Source organism: Nipponia nippon, unplaced genomic scaffold (assembly GCF_047370975.1).
Source record: "Nipponia nippon isolate SJK-2023a ecotype South Korea unplaced genomic scaffold, ASM4737097v1 scaffold_1, whole genome shotgun sequence".
In the NCBI taxonomy this organism is placed as follows: Eukaryota; Metazoa; Chordata; class Aves; order Pelecaniformes; family Threskiornithidae; genus Nipponia; species Nipponia nippon.
The window spans coordinates 135,709,232-135,728,018 of NW_028262290.1; the positions used below are offsets into that span (position 1 = coordinate 135,709,232).

Consider the following 18,787-nt stretch of genomic DNA (forward strand, 5'->3'; position numbering starts at 1 on the left):
TTTTCTGAATGCTGGGAGACAAAGGAGTCCAAAAGAAGCTAGGTAAGTTAGCTGTAGTAATTTTAAAATGTAAAAGATGTTTAGTTCCTTTTCTTCTCAAAATGTTTTTAAGTACACACAGGAATTACCTGCAGTTCCTCTCAAGTCCTGGAGTACATTTTTGTCCTCTACTTATTTCTTCCTTTCAAAGCTTATCCCACTAGCAGACAAAAATTAAGCCTCCCCCTACTCCCCCCCCAAATCTCTGTTGTTTGCCATGTACTTTCATTTGAACATCTGCTGTAGAGAAGTGGGATTCAGTAGACATTTTTTATTAATGTGGACTAAAGATGTGCTGGCACAAGCAGTCAATATTGCCTTTTTCACAAAGAAGTCCTTGGGTATCTGCGTAAGCATCATTTAGTACATGGCAGTGGATAAAATGGATCCATCTTCCTGCTCGTGGTGCTGGGCCCCAGCAGGGAAAACGGGCATCAGCATCAGGAGGAAGAAGTTGTCCTCCTCTGTCCTCACCTCCCTCAACTGCCTCTTCTGCCTCCTCCATTTCCAGTTGCAGAAGTCACTGGCCACTGTATTTATTTAGGCAGCATCATCCAATTCTGCCTGCGTTTTTAAGAAGCTTCTTCCTAATTGTTTTTCACAGAATTCAATGGGAATATGATTTGCTGGAGGGTGTAGTCACTCAAATTCTCCAGTTTAAGGGGTGTTACCCAAACCGTTAGTAGCAACTAGTGAGGGGAGATCTCCTTTAGACCACTGGACGGTGATTGCCTTCCCAGCCTGGCCACTCTTTTCAAGGCCGCAACAGGTTTTAAATTGTTATTACAAGAAAACCAAAATTGAGTGTTTATCTCACTTAAGGTTTTAAATATTTGTTTCTTTTGTGAAATTGGCATCAAAAGACCTTTTATAAGTCACAAACCAAAACCAAGGCATGACCTATATTGAAAGAACTTTGCCAGAGAGCCTGCAGCCATACGTATGGGAAGCACAGGACATGTAAGCTACTACCTTCTGCTGGTTCAATGTCAACCATCAGGCATGTCTTAGCAACACAGACATGGTGCAAGACTGAGTCATACTAGGTAAACCATGTTTTTACTGGAACAACCTTTTTTGTTGGAAGGTAAACAGTTTTTAGCCTTTGGTAGTGCATACAGGTTGTTGGCAGGCTTGGCCTTTTTAAGATACTGGTATTTCTAGACCAGTAAAGCTTTAGATTAACCATAGCTATAGATTGAGCAAAAACATTATCTAGTTCTCTGAATAAAATAAACTATGCAAAAAGAAAAAAAGCTATGTGTATAAATTTATATATATATGCACACATTTTTGTATGGTTGCATTCACGAAATAAAGGAAAGTCCGTAGATGAATATGAACGCATATAAAAATTGTGATGCCAACTAAGTGCTGGGTTTTTCCTAATGCTTCTCCTTGGCTTATTTATCAAGCACGGCCTTCAAGTTTGAGCTAGGCTTTGTTGGCATGCAGAAAATTGTGTATTGAAGGTTGCACCTCTTTTTTCCTCAATCATAAGATGTATAGAAAATCTCTTTCCAGCTTCTATATATAAATTCTGAACTTGACCATGGTAGGACTTTGGATGCCTGTGCTATTTTTTATATTGTTTAAAGTTTACAAAAGGGGAATAGAGGTAGAAAGTGGTTATTACTCTTATTTTTTTATTGTGGGTGTTAAAATTAGTTATGGTCCAATAAGTATGCAGGTTATGATGAATTTTTTTTTGAGATTGAAAAACATATCTGGATTTATAAGGGAATTATTCATAAGCCAGTCATTGTTTTCTAGTGCTTATTTCCCTTTAAGTTGTAAACCAGAGTTTTGTATAAGTTTTCTTAGAAGTCTGTCTTTTTTTTTCTTTTTTTCTTTTTTCTTTTTTCTTTTTTCTTTTTTTTCTTTTTTTCTTTTTTCTTTTTTTTTCTTTTTTTTTTCTTTAAGAAAAAATCCTTTTCAAGAATTTCTCTGGGAGGATGGGAAGAAAATGCAGACAAAGTGTGTGATCTGGGCAAGCTTTCCTTCTGTTTTGTGTTTTCTGATTATGGGAGAAATGGTACACCAAATTCCAGTCTCAACTGAGTGCTCAATCTTCCTCATCTAAAGTTGAGTCACTTTAAAAAATGAATCATAATTTTTAATGTGGGCCAAATCTTAAACAGTTTTGAACTTAGTATGTAAATTTGTCTTCAGTTATAAAAAGTATCTTTGTTAGGATTGAAAGACAGTTAAGGAAAAATCAGACACTTTGATGCTTTTACATATGCAGGTTTCCTATTTCTAGTGTCATGATTTTAATTGCTTATTTAATTTATTCTGAAACAATACAACATTAGCCCAAGTCTCATCTATACATCTATTGTTTTGGAGTCTTTATTTTAAAATAAAATTTCTGCGGCACTGTGTGGAATCCTGCTACTTTTCTCCTGTATACTAGTAATAGTTTTTCAGTTATCAGTCTTCCACACCATGCATAGCCTGTTTGTTCTGCCCCAAACTCACTGGAGCATGAGGTGGGAAACCATCTCACCTCATCCAAGGAAAGCTCTGATTCCTAGGCCACAGTTTCCTGTTTTCTCCTTCCATCCCCTTGGCTAAATGAACACTGCTGCATTCTATCCAAATTGCATCAGAAGACGGGTTGAACAGTAAGGGTTTAAATCCATTCAGGCAGAGGAGAGGACTGAAGGTATTCCATATTTTGAGTGAATGCCCAAAGCACTGGGCTAGTGGGTAATAAAAATAATAAAATTGTGAGAACAAAAAGAAGAGATATGTTGCATGGAAACAAACTTTATATTTAAAGCTACCTGAAATTCATACTGTGCCAGCTAAGATGGGATTTAAGCACTGCAGTGACAGGCTATGTGCTGTATCTACACATATTTAGAAACTGTCTCTCTTGAGGAGAGCTTGGAATACAGAGACTTAGACAAAGAAGGAATTTGTCCTTGATTTTAAAAAACAGATAAAAGAGTTATCCAATGGAGTTCTATTTTAACACAAGTGGTGCTTATGAATTTACTGAGATGCTCACAAAGTGGTAAGTTGCTTAGTTATGCAGAACATCTGTACTTGGAGGTAACAGTGAGAACACAGGTTCTGGTTTGACGCTTGTGTTTACACCACCATTTTCCAGTGAGAACTTAGATGATTTGGATCAGACTAAACAAAATGTAATGGAACCAATAGCATTGTTGTTATTTCCTAGTTAGGAAATGTAGGAAAAAAAGTTAGGAAAATTCCTTGTTACTTCTATGTGTAATTTCTGGAAATTTTTGTCTATTTTTGATGCAAATCATTTACTTGATTTTTTTTTTAAAGTAGAATTGAGAGCATATTATTGGAGTTTATCATTTTTATTGGCACAGAGCTTTCCAAGACAATGCCTCTTTTATTTCTTTTTTTTTTTCTTTGTTATTTTTGAATGTGATCCCCAAATAAGAGTGAAACTTGAAAATTATCCTATTCTTCATATCCTTTTAGGTCAACTTATTAAAGATGGAACATGTTCCTAATACTAGTTTGCCTTCTAGAGGCTGAGGAAGGAGAATTACTTTTTCTGAGAAATGTCAGCACTGTTGGAAGAGTATGCATGCAGAAGATTGTCAGTTGGCGTTTGACTTAAAATATTGATATGTCATTTTGTAGCATTTTAAAAGATCTCAGCTCATGTTAGATTGGATACTGTCACATGAACTGAAAAAATGATTGAATGACTGTGAAAAAAAGATTGTGAAAAATGGTTCTGCCTTGGCTGTGAAATGTATGTCATTGTGCTCATAATAACTACAGCTTCTGTCCAGAATGTGGAAATCTCTTGAAGAGTTTTGCTGGGACAATCAAAGCAGAATTTACATCCACAGACCCTTTTTTCTTGACAGTTATTTCAAGTATGGAATTAGCTATGCTTTTTTGGATGTGACTGCTTTAAGGTCATGCACAAAAAAGGTGAATAGTTGTGTTGTTGCTAGAAGAGAGAATATTTTCTATTTTAATGGTACTTGACTAAGATGAATATGAACAAAATTAAAAGCAAAGATTTAATTTCTTTTAATAAGTAACATAACAGGTTTTTGGTTTTAATTACAGTTGCATAGGCATAATACTCATTTAAAGTTGAATAGAATTTATCTGGCAAAATATGAAATGAAAGAAGCATGGTCATTGCTGGGAGAAAACCTCAAGACTGTTGTAAAACTGCTAGAAAGTGGGCCATTTCTATTTTATTTATTTATTTACTTATTATTTTCTTTGGATAATAAAAGGTGCATGGGGAGACCTTGCTGTCTTTCTATTTTATGTGTGTTTAACCTCTTTCCTCCAAAGTTCAGAAAAATCGTTTTTTAGGATGAGGTTCAGTCACCTCTGTCATGCAATCTGCTCATCTCACACTGCCACTGTGATGATTATTGACTTCATTATCATAAGATGCAATGATTTTGTATGTAACCTTGTATATGACTACTAAAAAGCATATTTAAATAATAGAGAACAAGTAAAACAGAAATTTTTGTCAGTCATCAATCTGTGTACGTGTCCTAATCAGAAAATATCTAACCCATCAGCTTCTAATTACAGTTCTTAATAAAATTTATTTCTTAACATATTTATTCTTTTTATAATTTTATATCTTTTTCACATAAAGTTGTAATTATTTGGTGTATTTCAAATGACAGCAATAAGGTTATAGATGACTTTATCAAGTAAGTATTTGCTGTGACTGCCCATGAGACCAGCTAAACTCCATTAGTTACAGTTGACAGTAACATTGACATACATCCCATTAGTGAAAATAAACTGTTATATTGAGGCCACAGATAGTCTCAGGTGTTTTCATCTGAGAAAATGTCATAAAATGACAAACATTGGAAAAAGCGGTTCTTATTACAATCTAAACTGTATATGGGGATTGGGGGCAAAAAAACTTCTCCAGCACCTCTTAAAACTGAATTTTACTGGTGTGTCCTGTTTATAGGTGTTATGAACTGTTACAAAGCTATTTTTCTAATCCTTTGCTGCTACATTTTCTTCTTCCAGGTCACATAATTTACGAAATGTACTTTTTTAGAGTCAGGTTTAAGGTACTGAATTTCTTTAACCTTTCAGAACTATTACAATGCTGTATTTTGCTGATATAATTAAACAACCAGTAAGACTAGGTCCTAATGTTTGTAATTTTAAGTGTCTAACTAATTGCTCATGTGATAGTCCTGTTCTTGGTTCACTCTTTGCTCCTTTCCTTCTAGGTTTTGTTGTAGAAATAAATGTGCAGCCATTCAGTTTACCTGTTTTCTTCTGTAACACATCTGCTATTCATTACTTGTTCATGGTTTACTTCAGTGTTGTGGCCATTATGCACATTTGACCATTATGTACTCAACTACTGCATTTTAAAGAAAAAATTGAGTTACAGTTATTTTTGTTGTATTGCTGAGGTATTTAAAAGATGGTTATGTGCATGATGTATTCTAAGTGAATCTGAGTTTAAGGGTTTTACATAGTGGCAACTTATTAAAATAAGTGTTCTGTTATTCTGCAAGGAGACAATTAAAACAAATTGGGAAGGTTAGACCTATGTGCTTCTGAACTGCAGGGATTTTGCACATACGTTGTCTGTTAGACAACGGTATTCCTAAAGTTACCGTAGCTGACAGTGGTTAGAATATCTTAGAGGTCTGCAAAAATTGAGGTTTTGATAGCAACATTGGTTTTCTGTGACGTGACCGCAGAAAAAGATATTTTTTTTCTTCAGGGTTCTCCTTTGTCTTGATGTTGTCGGGCTCCTCTGACAGTTCCTTTACTCAGTGGCATCTATGCCAGAGGAGATTTAGTAACGCTGTTGGGAATGACCATGTTCCATAGATGACTCAAGTTTCAAGGACGAGAAAAGTGACTTGAAATAGTCCTTGCAAACACATCCTTCAGAAATATGCTACTTAACAATAGTTAAGGATTGGGTCAAAGAGTGTTTGTTTCTGAGTGTTCTGTGTTTACTCGCTGATTTTTACAGTATTTGGTGAGAGGGCACAGTATGTTCTCATTTTCTTTGTGCCCACAGCTCTCAGAGTAGAGAAAATTTACTAAATGTGCATTGAGAAAATTACTAATGTGCATTGAGAAAAGCTATTAGCAGTTTGATTGTTGTTTCTTTAATTACAGTTAATATTATGTAAATCAGTTTTCTGTATTTTCATTTTCTCTCTCTTTATTCTTCATCCAGATTCCACCAAGAAAATTAAGGATGTCTTAGAAGAGTTCCATGGCAGTGGTGTGTTAGCAAAATATAATCCTGAAGGGGTAATTCTTCTTCTTTCTTCAATGGTCAGAAATGGTGGGGAAAAATATTTACAAATGTTGTAGCAAATCTAAGCATTTGAAATAGAAGATTATTTATAAATCAGCTGTTCAGGGTATTTGAAACTGTTTGGAAAACAAAAAAATGAATATTTTGAAGAACTAAAAGTTTATAAACATCACATTTGGCAGACCTGCTTAATAATTTACATAAAACCACATTTTCTTTTGTAAGATTTAAACAGACACAAAAAAACCCCCCAGACTTATGGTAACGTTAACATGCTTCCCAATTCTTTTTAAAGACTGGAAATGTTAAGCATAATTTCAAAAGATAGAAAAGTAAAATCTGTTCAGTTGAGATTTCTTTTTAAATTCTGTTTCTCTTATGTTGTTTCTGGTAGGGGGGTCCCCATTATTACAGGGGAATTTTTTTCTGATGTTATGAAACAAGGATTCAGCTGAAAAAAAGTGTGTGTGTGCATTGTCACTACTAGATTCACTACTAGACAAAATATTCTGTTTTGGCTAGTAGAAAAAGCCAGATTGTTTTCTTTTGTTATCCTCAATTGCAGTTTGTATCTGCTTAGCACATCCTAATAGTGTGATTCAAAATGTAGCTAAATATAAACCTGTTTCAGTAATGTTTCTAACTATGCTTGCTTTATGTGGAATTCAGGATAGAAAAATGTGCTAACCATTATAAAAATCATTTGATCTTACATTTCAGGATGTAAAAGACAAGAATTATTGTCAAGTAGGGTAGTTATAACTCATTAAGTATTGAAAAATTCTTTGACACTTTGAACTTTGCAAAGCATAATATTGGTCATTTTAGTTAGTTTCTGAGGAAAATATTTCATAGTTCAGTAAAATAGTATGAGTTGGTCTTGTAAATGATTATCTTAAATCTGCATTATTTTAATTAAATAGAATCATAGATTATAAAAGGATTGGAATGCTGTGAACATCTAATTTATTCTGCAGTGTAACATAGGCTGTAGGATCTCCCTTAATTGATTCCTGTTAGAAAGTAGCCACTTTTTTTTAAGAAAAGCGTGAACTGTTGATTTACAAACTCAGTGCTTGCTCTTTTTTTTTTTTTTTTTTTAATTCTGCAGTTTTCTTCATGTTCATAGTGTATGTGGTAAAATGGTCTTAATTTATTATTCAGATTTTTTCTTGAAATTCTGCTCTTTTCAGTCATCATGCAGTGGTTTCAATTTTGTGAAGTATAACCTTTTAAAGTATAAAATAATTGTGTATTTTATGCATATTTAAATAACACGTCTCCATGTAGGTAACACATTATCAAATTATCAATGTTGATGTATAAGCAAATCGGTATTTAAAGTTGTGAGATTACTCTCTTTTAACAAAGTCATTCCTCCATTTTGGGGGTACGTGGAGGATGAGTTACGGCAAAAAGTGATTAGTATGGGCACCTGGGACAACTGCTCTGACTGAAGCCAGGTGGATTTGCAGAATTTGTGCAAAGCTGGAAGTAACAGAGTTGATCCCGAGCCAAGTCTGTGACTGTATGGCATTTCCCAGAGTTTTTCATTTCACAGCAATTAGTTTGCGGAATTCTACCAATGTACTGAAACATCCAGGGATTATAGAGGAGCACAGCACCCAAGCCAGTGAGCAGGATGGGAGGATGGAAAAGAAGGAGTGCAAGTCAGACACCCTGTGGTGGCTTCAGTGTCTTCAGCAGGGATCAAGCTATTCACTACTACTGGGTCAATGTTGGATGCAGGCTAAACCTGACAGCTTTTGCACTTTGCTGCTTAGCACTTAGACTTCAGGGAGTGCAACAAAAGGAAAACACAGCTAGCAGCGAAGCTACTTTGGAACTAGTAGGAATTAGCAGCTCAGGTTTCATGCCATAAGCTGCTGAACTGGAAGTGAAGTGGCTGAAATTTCCTCTGCAGTTGAGTGAATATTCCAAGTCAGACAGAACTGCCTTTGCACAGGTGTGTCTATATTTTTGGCATGCATTCAACCTGCTACGTGGATAAACTCTTTACAGAATGATTTGCAAGTTGATTGTATGTGGTGAGATGAGGACTCCATGACTTGAATATACTATGTTAAGTAATTAATTATTATCTGTAAATGAGATGACAAAAATTGACTGATCCAGCTGAAATCAGTCATAGTGCAGCTTTTTACTTCCACATATTATAGACTGTTTTGTTGTTGTGTTTTGTAGAGGATATCATAATGTTTCCATTTTGATTCTTTATTTCCTAGATCATTATCTCATAAGCACTCCAAGTATTCTTCAAGTCTTGTCAATATTCTACGAAAAGGTGTGGTGGCAGTTTTTTACCAATAAACATGGAGCATAGAGCTATGGCAGATTTAGCAGTGTGATATATTTATGTACTTGAGAAAAAGCCTTAAGAACTTCCTGTTTCAAGCTTCTCCCTGCTTAAAGGGTTTAGAAATTTATTCCATTCCATTGCTTCTATATTGCAGTTTTTTATCACAAGCTGATTTAATGGGACACAAATAGCAAAAGAAAAGCTATTGGTATTGGAAGCTTTTTACCTGAAGTCATCTGGTTTGTTTTTCCGTTATCTTGTATCTTGTCAAGTGAATGGTTTTTGAGCTTAGTGGAAATGATGTATCTGATTATGAGAGGGTCATCTAGTATAGGGAGTTAATTTATGGAGCTTTTACTCTCTGCTTTCAGTGTAAGGGGGATGACTAAAATTTCTACAAATGCTACTGAACCTCTGCCCTTCCACCTTCTTCTATAAATCAATGTCAAATATGTAATTAAGACTAGATTTTATACCAGATGTAAGACACATAGGTAGGTTAAGATCAGCCTCTTGGAAAGCTGTGATTACAAATAGTCTTTCCATCATCTGATATTTATCTAAATTAATTAATTTCAGCCATTTCACTTTGAAGGGAGCACTGAATAGGCTAGCAAGAAGTAGGAAAGCAGATGGAGCTAAAGACTGTATCCAAATGGGCAGTAAGTACACATCACTGTGTGATTGTAGTCCTAGTGTCGTCATCTTTTTTGAGGGATCTGTTAGAATGCATCATAATTTTGTGTTTACCTGCTTACCTAATTACCATCTGGAGCTCTTAGGGTTAATCAGTGCATGAAGAGTGAGGGTAGAAGGTGCACGGAGAGGTCTCAGACAGACAAGCAGTCAGGGTGCAGCTTGGGTCTGCCCGTGGCGCAGGGCAGTGGTCCAGAGTTCTACAATTTGGATGTGGATAAAAAGAATAAATGTGCATATGCAGAAAGACCAGGAAACCAAAAATTTCCAGGAAGGTTATGACAATGAGTTCATGATAGAAGGCACATTCCATGATCTGATCTGCCCAGAGAGGTGGAGCCCCAAGTTTGGCAGAATGTTTGCAGTCAAGTTGCAATCATCTGCCTACTCGAAAGGATTTTTGCATTTTGGAAGTAGTGCGGATGCTTCTAAGAAGCTTTCTCCAGGGTCCTTCTGATTTCCAGAGGTTTTAGGGTTTTACTAACTTAAGTCTGTGAACGTATCAAAGATACATCTGGTACCTCTAGTTTAGCAAAAGTCTGGCACAATCAGTGTAATTTATGCAGAGAATACAACTGTATTTATAATTTTAAGGTAGTACCTCTTACCGGGAAGTAGTGATAGCAGTTTGTGATTAAGGTAGAAAATAAATACAGCGCCTTTATTAAAAGGAGTAAAAATTATTAGAAACTAAAGCAGCATATAATGATGACTTTTGTGAAAGTGCTTGGTAGTGTTTATAGAATCATAGAGTCACTTAGGTTGGAAAAGACCCTTAAGATCAAGTCCAACTGTAAACCTAACACTGCCAAGTCCACCACTAAACCATGCCCCTAAGTGCCATATCTACACCTTTTTTAAATACCTCCAGGGATGGTGACTCAACCACTTCCCTGGGCAGCCTCTTCCAATGCTTCACAACCCTTTCAGTGAAGAAATTTTTCCTAATATCTAATCTAAACCTCCCCTGGTGCAACTTGAGGCCATTTCCTCTCATCCAACCACTTGCTACTTGGGAAAAAGAGACTGACACCCACCTCACTACAACCTCCTTTCAGGTAGCTGTGGACAGCAATAAGGTCTCCCCTCAACCTCCTCTTCTCCAGACTAAACAACACCAGTTCCCTCAGCCGCTCCTCATAAGACTTGTTCTCTAGACCCTTCACCAACTTCGTTGCTCTTCTTTGGACACGCTCCAGCACCTCAATGTCCTTCTTGTAGTGAAGGGCGCAAAACTGAACACAGTATTCAAGGTATGGCCTCACCAGTGCCGAGTACAGGGGGACGATTAGTTCCCTAGTCCTGCTGGCCACACTCTTTCTGATACAAGCGAAGATGCCATTGGCCTTCTTGGCCACCTGGTCACACTGCTGGCTCATGTTCAGGTGGCTGTCAACCAACACCCCTAGGTCCTTTTCAGCCAGGCACCTTTCCAGCCACTCTTCCCCCAGGCTGTGGTGTTGCATGGGGTTGTTGTGACCCCAGTGTGGGACCCAGCACTCAGGCTTGTTGAATCTCATACAGTTGGCCTTGACCCATCGATCCAGCCTGTCCAGGTCCCTCTGTAGGGCCTTCCTACCCTCCAGCAGATCGACACTTCCACCCAACTTGGTGTCATCTGCAAACTTACTGAAGGTGCACTCAATCCCCTCATCCAGATCGTTGATAAAGATATTAAACAGAACTGGCCCCAATACTGAGCCCTGGGGAACACCACTTGTGTCTGGCCACCAACTGGGTTTAGCTCCATTCACCACAACTCTTTGGGCCTGGCCATCTAGCCAGTTTTTTACCCAGCGAAGAGTATACTCGTCGAAGCTGTGAGCAGCCAGTTTCTCCAGGAGAATGCAGTGTCAAAGTCTGTACTAAAGTCCAGGTAGACACCATCCACAGTCTTTTGCTCATCTACTCAGCAGGTCACCTTGTCACAGAAGGAGATCAGGTTAGTCAAGCAGGACCTCCCTTTCATAAATCCATGCTGACTGGGCCTGATCCTCTGGTTGTCCTGTACGTGCCATGTGATGGCACTCAGGATGATCTGCTCCATAACCTTCCCCAGCACCGAGGTCAGGCTGACAGGCCTGTAGTTCCCTGGATCCTCCTTCCAGCCCTTCTTGTAGATGAGCATCGCATTTGCAAACCTCCAGTCATCTGGGACCTCCCCGGTTGGCCAGGACTGCTGATAGATGATGGAAAGTGGCTTGGTGAGCACTACCACCAGCTCCCTCAGTACCCTTGGGTGAGTTCCACCTGGCCCCATAGACTTGTGTGTGTCTAAGTGGTGTAGCAGGTCACTAACCATTTCCCCTTGGATTATGGGGGCTTCATTCTGCTCTCCGTCCCTGTCTTCCAGCTCAGGGGGCTGGGTACCCTGAGAACAACTGGTCTGACTATTAAAGACTGAGGCAAAGAAGGCATTAAGTACCTCAGCCTTCTCCTCGTTCTTTGTCACTGTTTCCCCCCGCATCCAATAAAGGATGGAGATTCTCCTTAGCCCTCCTTTTGTTGTTAATGTATTTATAGAATTTATCACTGCATTCACTTCTGATTAAGTTGTTTCATTAACAACTATTCTTGGCAACGAGTAATTTTTATGGTGTTTTTGAAGCACACAGGGATGAAAGACAAACATATTTACTTTTTCTTTCCTTAGTTATCTGTCATTGCATGGTTAAAAATAAATTGCTTGCACTCTCTAATCAAGACTAGAATGCTGGCTTAGAACCATTTTCTTGACATATGTGCTAATGCAAGAAAATGGGATATTCTGTCTAATATCTTAAACTTGTTCATCTACATCACTAACCTTTCAACAAAAATAGTTCTATTATAAAAACAGAGCCTGAGCGTTAATGGCACTGCACTAATGTATGTGTGTTCTTTCTCTCCTTGCATGCGTTACAGAAACAAGATATACTTAATCAAGTAAGTAATTTGATTTTTTTTCCCTTTTGTTATGCATAGGAGCAGTATCTTTTATTTTGTAGATTTCCACTGAGATGTCACTTATTAATAAATACTGCATGTGGCTATTCTGTCAGGTAGACAAATATTTAAAGCTGAGAGCAAAGTGCACTAATTTTCTGCTGGCAGACTTTTTCACTAGGTGAATTTCATTTTTGTCATTCACAGTACATAATTTTACTAACATTAATTGAGAGGAATATGAAAAATAAGTTAAAAGCAAGTAGTTAACATGTTCCATACTTGTCACAGAAATTTCTGCTTACTAGTGAGATCTCATAATGGTTTGTATTATTCTGAAATGACAATAACACATCTCAGAAAAAATATTAAATATTGTTTCTATAACCGTATAATACCATTTATATGTAGCAGGCTTAAAAATGCAGATTTTATAATTTGAATAAGGCTTATAGTGTGCTTTAAGCGATTGTGACTTTACAGCAATTGCAAGAGAAATGGTTAAAGAGCTGATCATCAACCCAAGACTCTATTCCTGAGAAGCTTCAGTAGCCTAAAACCAGGTATAAAAATACAATAATAATAAAAAAAAACCAACTAGGGAAGAAGGATTAATCAAGTGAACTAGTTTTTTAAAGGACCTCATTATTCTTCCTTTGTAGCACAGAGGTGTTAAAAAGCCCCTGCTCTGCTGCTCTGGGAAGGGGCAGCCAGAACATGAGAACAATGAAAAAGTTAAGAGACTGAAAGGATTAGTTTTGTAGGAACACCTCACTCTCTGGGGTCAAAGGCCGGTTGAGCTTTTGGAGGTGTGCTACTGAGAGAAGTACTCCCTGTTCACAAAAGGGCTCAGTTTTCTTCAGATGACCAACATTACTTTTTTAGTAAGGCAACAGAGTGACTGCAATGGATCATGAAAGAGAAGGTATTCAGGTTAAAGCAGTGTGTCTAGGACCAGTCTTGAGACTACTGTCATTAGTATTTTTGCTAATAACTTTGTCAAAAGAAGTAGATGAATACTAACAGAGTCAACTCACTAAACCAAATTTGGGAATTGTTGCTAAAATGGAGAAAAATCTGAATATTATACTGGAAAAACTTGATGATGTTATGGACTATAGTAAATGGAAATGTAATGAAATGCACTAGTGCAGAGTTTGGTGTACCCTGGGACTAGTGGCATTGTTAGATAAAGAGCTGAGTGTGATAGTTGGTCACAAGATGATTGCAAAGCATCATTGTGGTTTGGTCGCGAAGAAGAGAAATATATTACTGGGACACTGTAATAGTATTCTTGTGGCCACGGTGGTCTGAGAACAAGGCAAGACTTGTAAGAAAAGATAGTGTCTTAGGCCAATTGACATAAGTGGAAAACTAGTTAAAATTTCAAGCACGTAGAAATACGGATTGAAAGAAGGATTTTTGTACTGTTTCCCTCAGCCTACATTCTTTGATCTGACAGAAGATACTAATTTACTGTAAAGTCCTTGCCTTCTGATATATGAAGTATTTCTACTACAGATAAGGAAGATTTAATTTTCTATAAAAAGGTACTGCAGAAACCACATCTTTCTGCTTTTGACCAAATGATGGGACTAAGGGAACTGAAATTGGAACTAATTTACAGTAGGGTTAGTAGGATGTGGAGAATTATAGGTTATCTGTTATGTAGGAGAAGCTTGTCCCTCATGTAAGAAACTGAGGACTAAGAAAGGATGTTGTATCTTTCTAGCTACAAAAGAGAAAAATTTAGGAACTTGTGAGTGTCACCAGCAGAAAACTCCACCCTTCAGACACTGGCCACTCAGTGTTTTTCTGGCTCTCTAGGCAGAATTTCTAGGGAAACAGCTTCCTGGATACCTAGAGAGTTGGGAAGCCTGCCAGGCAGAGATGCTGGCAGTCTGGCTGTGAGCCTGCTTTCTGTGGAAAGTGTTGAGGGCACCGAGGTGTAAAATGTTTCAGATAGTCAATTTCTGCTGCAAAACTGTTCAGTTTTGAACATTTTTTATGATCTTTAGTGGTCCCTCTGTCTTCTTTCCTCAGTGTGTGCTAACATCTCTCTCTCCTTGATATCTTCCTTCCCTTTTGATACTTCCCCTCTCTGCCTTCAGATCCCATTTTTAGCCTTTTTTCCCCTACTTTTTTTGCGTTGCACAGTATCTTATGTTTAAGCTTTATGAGCCTCGTATTGCTTTCATTTACATGTTACCTGTTTAATTCTCATAGTTTGTTAAATGGCTAACTCAAGGACTATTTTCAAGTTCTGATGTGCACTAGATACTGTTTCAAAGTATTTTAAAAGAGAGTGAGTTTATTTTTTGGTTTATTATGGTATCACTATCGGTATTTAGGTAGAAGTTGATAGAGAATTCTAAGCTGTCTTGATATTCAGGCCAGAGGGACCATTCTATTTCAGAGAATATGCTGCTTAAAACTGCAGCATTTTTAAAGGAAAACAAAAAAGAAGTGGACGGTCACACTGGTGTCTGTGTTATTTTTAACATATTTTATTTGAAAAGTGACAGACTGCTGTGACAACATTTCAGCTCCTCTAACAGCACGAAAACAGAGTGTAAATATGGTACCAATTATGGTACTGAGTTATAAAGTATGAAAAATGCTATCCTCATTTTCATATTAATTTGAAATATCAGCTAAGTTGGTCTTTTCTTAAGGTGAAATAAACACAGAAATAAATTCCTTCAGGAAGGATACATTTAGTGTATTTCTTGGTTTTTATATTGCCATTAATGAATATTTAAAATTGATGCTTTTCGGCTCAAGTATACATGCAATGGTGCAATGTTTATACATAATTAGGAGTTATAACTATTTATTCTGCTAGTCATCGGTGATAGATTTCATATTATTTAACTACTTACTAAGATGCGTTTAATATCAATGGAAAAATATTTTTCTGTGGTTTTAAATTATTGTAATTTTAATTGTATTACCCTGTGCCTTCATTTGATCACTGCATGTCTGAATGAATGTTGTGAAAGAAATAGCAGGGGAGAGGTATTTGGCTAATGGGTGTTTGGACTCTGTGAAACAGAAACAAGTAAAAAACATTTTCTTAAGAGAACAGCATTTAATGTTGAAATTTTGTTTAATTTATAACAGAATTCTGAAGCCATCTAATGAGTGCTGTGGTGGTGCTATAGTGTTTTTTGGTTTACATCCTATTTGTAGCAGTTGGGTAATAAAGGACTATATGGTGCTTGTAAACAGTTCTACAGGTGTTTATATTACCTGGCCAGACACAGGGATTTTTTGGGGATTCGTTCATTTTGCTATTTTATTCGGTTTTAGTCTGAAGCATGCCACCTACTCCATTTTTCCTAACTTCTGTAGTAATTGTAATTTTCAGATGACCAATTCTGCTGGGACAGAATGCAAGATATCTACTCTTCACTTTGTTTAGTATGTAATAATTTATGTATATTTCTTCTAACATTCTTTATTGGCAATACATGTAAAATAGACTCTAGGTGATAATCTCCTACAAGATCCTTCTAAAAGTATGTGCCTTAGCACTCTTTCTTCTTAAAAAAACCCCACCTTTATATAGTAAATATAGCATATCTAGTAAATTTATGTATTAAATATATGTATTTATGTGTGTGGTACATATGGATATACATACTTACACACATATATAATCATGTAGAAAACCTGCTGGTAGCAAAATTTTATTTTTTCTTACCCAGATAGCAGACTGAGATGAGACTGCATTGGTTGGTGAATACATTCCAGATTTATTTTAGTAATTAGCATCAATTTATTTTAATGACATGAGAATGTAGTACAAGGTTATGCTTAAAAATCTAGTTATTGCATAAAAATTGAGTCTTGCCATTTCCTTTTCAGAGGTTTTGTTGAGTTTACTTCTTTGAAGAGACATGCTAGCTGCTCTCAAATATTGCAAAGTAATTGTTTCTGATAGGAGACATAAAGGGAAAATTTTGGCAGTTATATATGTCCAATATCCACATATTGTAATATGCAAATATTATTTGGCCATATGGACTATTTGGTAGGAGCAGCCTGTGAGAGCATGTGGGTTTTTTTCTGGTTTTTTTTTTGGGTTTTTTTCCTGGGTTTTTTTCTGTTGTTTTTTTTTTCTCCCTGTCTTTTTTTCCACATATTTTGGCAAAAGTCAGGTTTTGAAACATTGTCAGAATCAATGAATCTTCCAAACTTGGACTTTTACTAGGGATGCTTTAGCATTGCTTTTCACAGCTAATCATGTAATTGTCACTAATGCACTAGCACTAATGTGTGCAATTGTTGTCATAGTGTTATGTGTGAATCAAGGCCCTGTAACATCATCTCCTTTTTCAACAGCTCATTTTTCAGATATTGGGTCAATATAAATTGTTTAAAAAGAAAGGATCAATTAAGGGGACCTACCCACAAACAAAAATAACCTACAGCTATTACTGTCAGTAGATTAAAGCTGATTATACTCCACATTTTTGGCACCATTTGGAGATCAGGCAACATAATTTAAAAAGTAATTAATTGAAAATTACATTTCAACATAATTCTCTTTCCATTATCTCTGAAATGTTCTCTTTAATAAGTGAAAACCGTATTTCATGGAAGTCTGCTGGAAAGAATGATTTCTCTACCACCCCCCAGCCCTCCCTGCCCACCTTACATTCTGTTTTTCAGGATGACGAAAACAGTGGCTTATGTTGAAATACTTTGTACAAATTTAAAAGAAGAAAAAGACCAGAGAAAATGTGGTATTTTAAGAGAATTTATGGGTGGAGATTAATTCCAAACACTAGATCATGCCTTGTTCCCATTTATGTGACCAATGTGGTAGGAAGGAATAAAAGGAGTTATTATTCTACCCCTCCCTGCCCTGACCCATCCACAATGGCAACTCTTTTGTCAAGAGACGATTAATAAGTTGCTTTTTTGCATCTTGGGATGAGAAAGAAAGCGGAGTGATACGACTTCTCTTCATCCAGCAGAACTGGTTGTTGTATTTACACCAGCTAGGAAAATATAGGAGGCAGTTAGACCTCTTCTATTTCGGTTTTGTGTTAGGGTAGATCTTGGGTCGAAAGCTGTCAGTTTTTTCTGGCTAAATTATTTGTTCTCTTCAAATGTCTTAATATGCTAGGAGTTAAAATATTACATAGTGTAGTTAAAACCTCTGTGTGATGGCACAGAACATACACATAAATGCATAAATCTTCGCAATATGCATACTTGGATTTTTCTTGATTTTACATTTCTGTGTACCATCAGTAAAGCTGAAGAGCAAATTATAAAATTGCACAGCCTCACTGCAGTAGGAGAAGGAAAGAAGTCAAATACTCATGGTATAGTATTTCCTTTTTTTCACTAGTTCCCCACTTCTCCCGCCCCATGCATCAGTTCTGCTCTGTGAGGTGGAGGAACACGGGATGAGTTCCCACAGCTGGCTTGCCTTACCTGTAATCATATTCATAGTTAGGGACACCCCAGCATGAAATGTATAATTTAAGGGATATTAACTTCTGCTTACCACAGGGCGGGGGGAAGCTTAATTGGTGTGGGGGATCCAATAGCTGTACAAATGCTTCATATCTTGTAAGAAGTAAGAGGCCAGTGAAAATTGCTGACAGCATGTCAAATTGTTGGCTTATAGTTTCCTATGTTCTTGCTTACAATTCCTGTGGGTCCCATGTGCATATTTCCTCAGCTCCCACCAATGCAGATTTTCATTACAAAACAGATAAATTGTGGGAAATTTTGTGGCATCATCAATTTTAAGAAAGTAGAAGGCAACACTGTTGTATAGGACCAGTCACCTGAGATCAGCCCTATTCAGTATGTGGTGGAGGATGAGCAGAACATTTTACATTTGCTCCAGATTGTGGAAGGACAGGTTTCTGTTCTCTGCAGAGTCTGGAAAACATAGAGGTGATCCTATGCTTTCAGTTAGCCAGGATGGATCTTTCAAGGCAGATTTTACAATCTACTAACCTTCAATGCAGAAGGAGTTCAGCCACCTTCTTTCGTCTGGTATACAAGATGTTAGAAGCCATTCTGCTGTCTGGACAGAATCAGGTTTTTAGGGCACCTCCATAGCCTGTTGTAACTATAATCAGAAGACCAGAGAGCTGAGCAGTTCCTGTATTTTCAGTTGAGTGTTGTTCTGTGTATGTCTGATACAAAATTAGAAAACACCTGAAATTGTCTGTTATTTTTCCAAGCATGGTCGTAGCTGCTACTCGGAAACCACTCCTTCAATTCCTGTTTTTCCTGAGATTTAGAGACTCAACCTCTATGAACTAGCACTAAATTAGTGTAATGTATTTATCAGTGAGTGCTTGAGAAGAAACAGAACTCTTATCATAGTAATTGGAGCATTTTTTTAAGCATATTAAGCATAGACTGACCTCCATTTCTTTTTCTTTGAAGTCCCACATATTCTGGAAATCTAGGATTCAAAAGAAACTGAAGAGTGGGAAGTAAGAGCTCTGCTTTATGCCATTGGCGTAGAGTAGGAAGAGCAAGTC

General features: G+C 36.9%; 1 protein-coding gene across 11 annotated transcripts in view; it reads left to right on the top strand.

Annotated features, from left to right (window-relative positions):
- DGKB (diacylglycerol kinase beta) overlaps positions 1 to 18,787 on the top strand; it is a 494,094-nt gene that overhangs the window by 186,316 nt on the left and 288,991 nt on the right. For 7 of the 11 annotated variants that reach the window (XM_087773968.1, XM_087773975.1, XM_087773980.1 and 4 more), the window contains 2 exons: positions 6,242 to 6,318; positions 12,246 to 12,266. In XM_087773968.1, coding sequence (XP_087630094.1) covers positions 6,242 to 6,318; positions 12,246 to 12,266 — 98 coding nt within the window. Of the gene's footprint in view, positions 1 to 6,241; positions 6,319 to 9,224; positions 9,308 to 12,245; positions 12,267 to 15,636; positions 15,690 to 18,787 lie in introns of those variants that run through there. The other 4 variants (XM_087773998.1, XM_087774028.1, XM_087774011.1 and 1 more) reach the window with 3 other exon arrangements.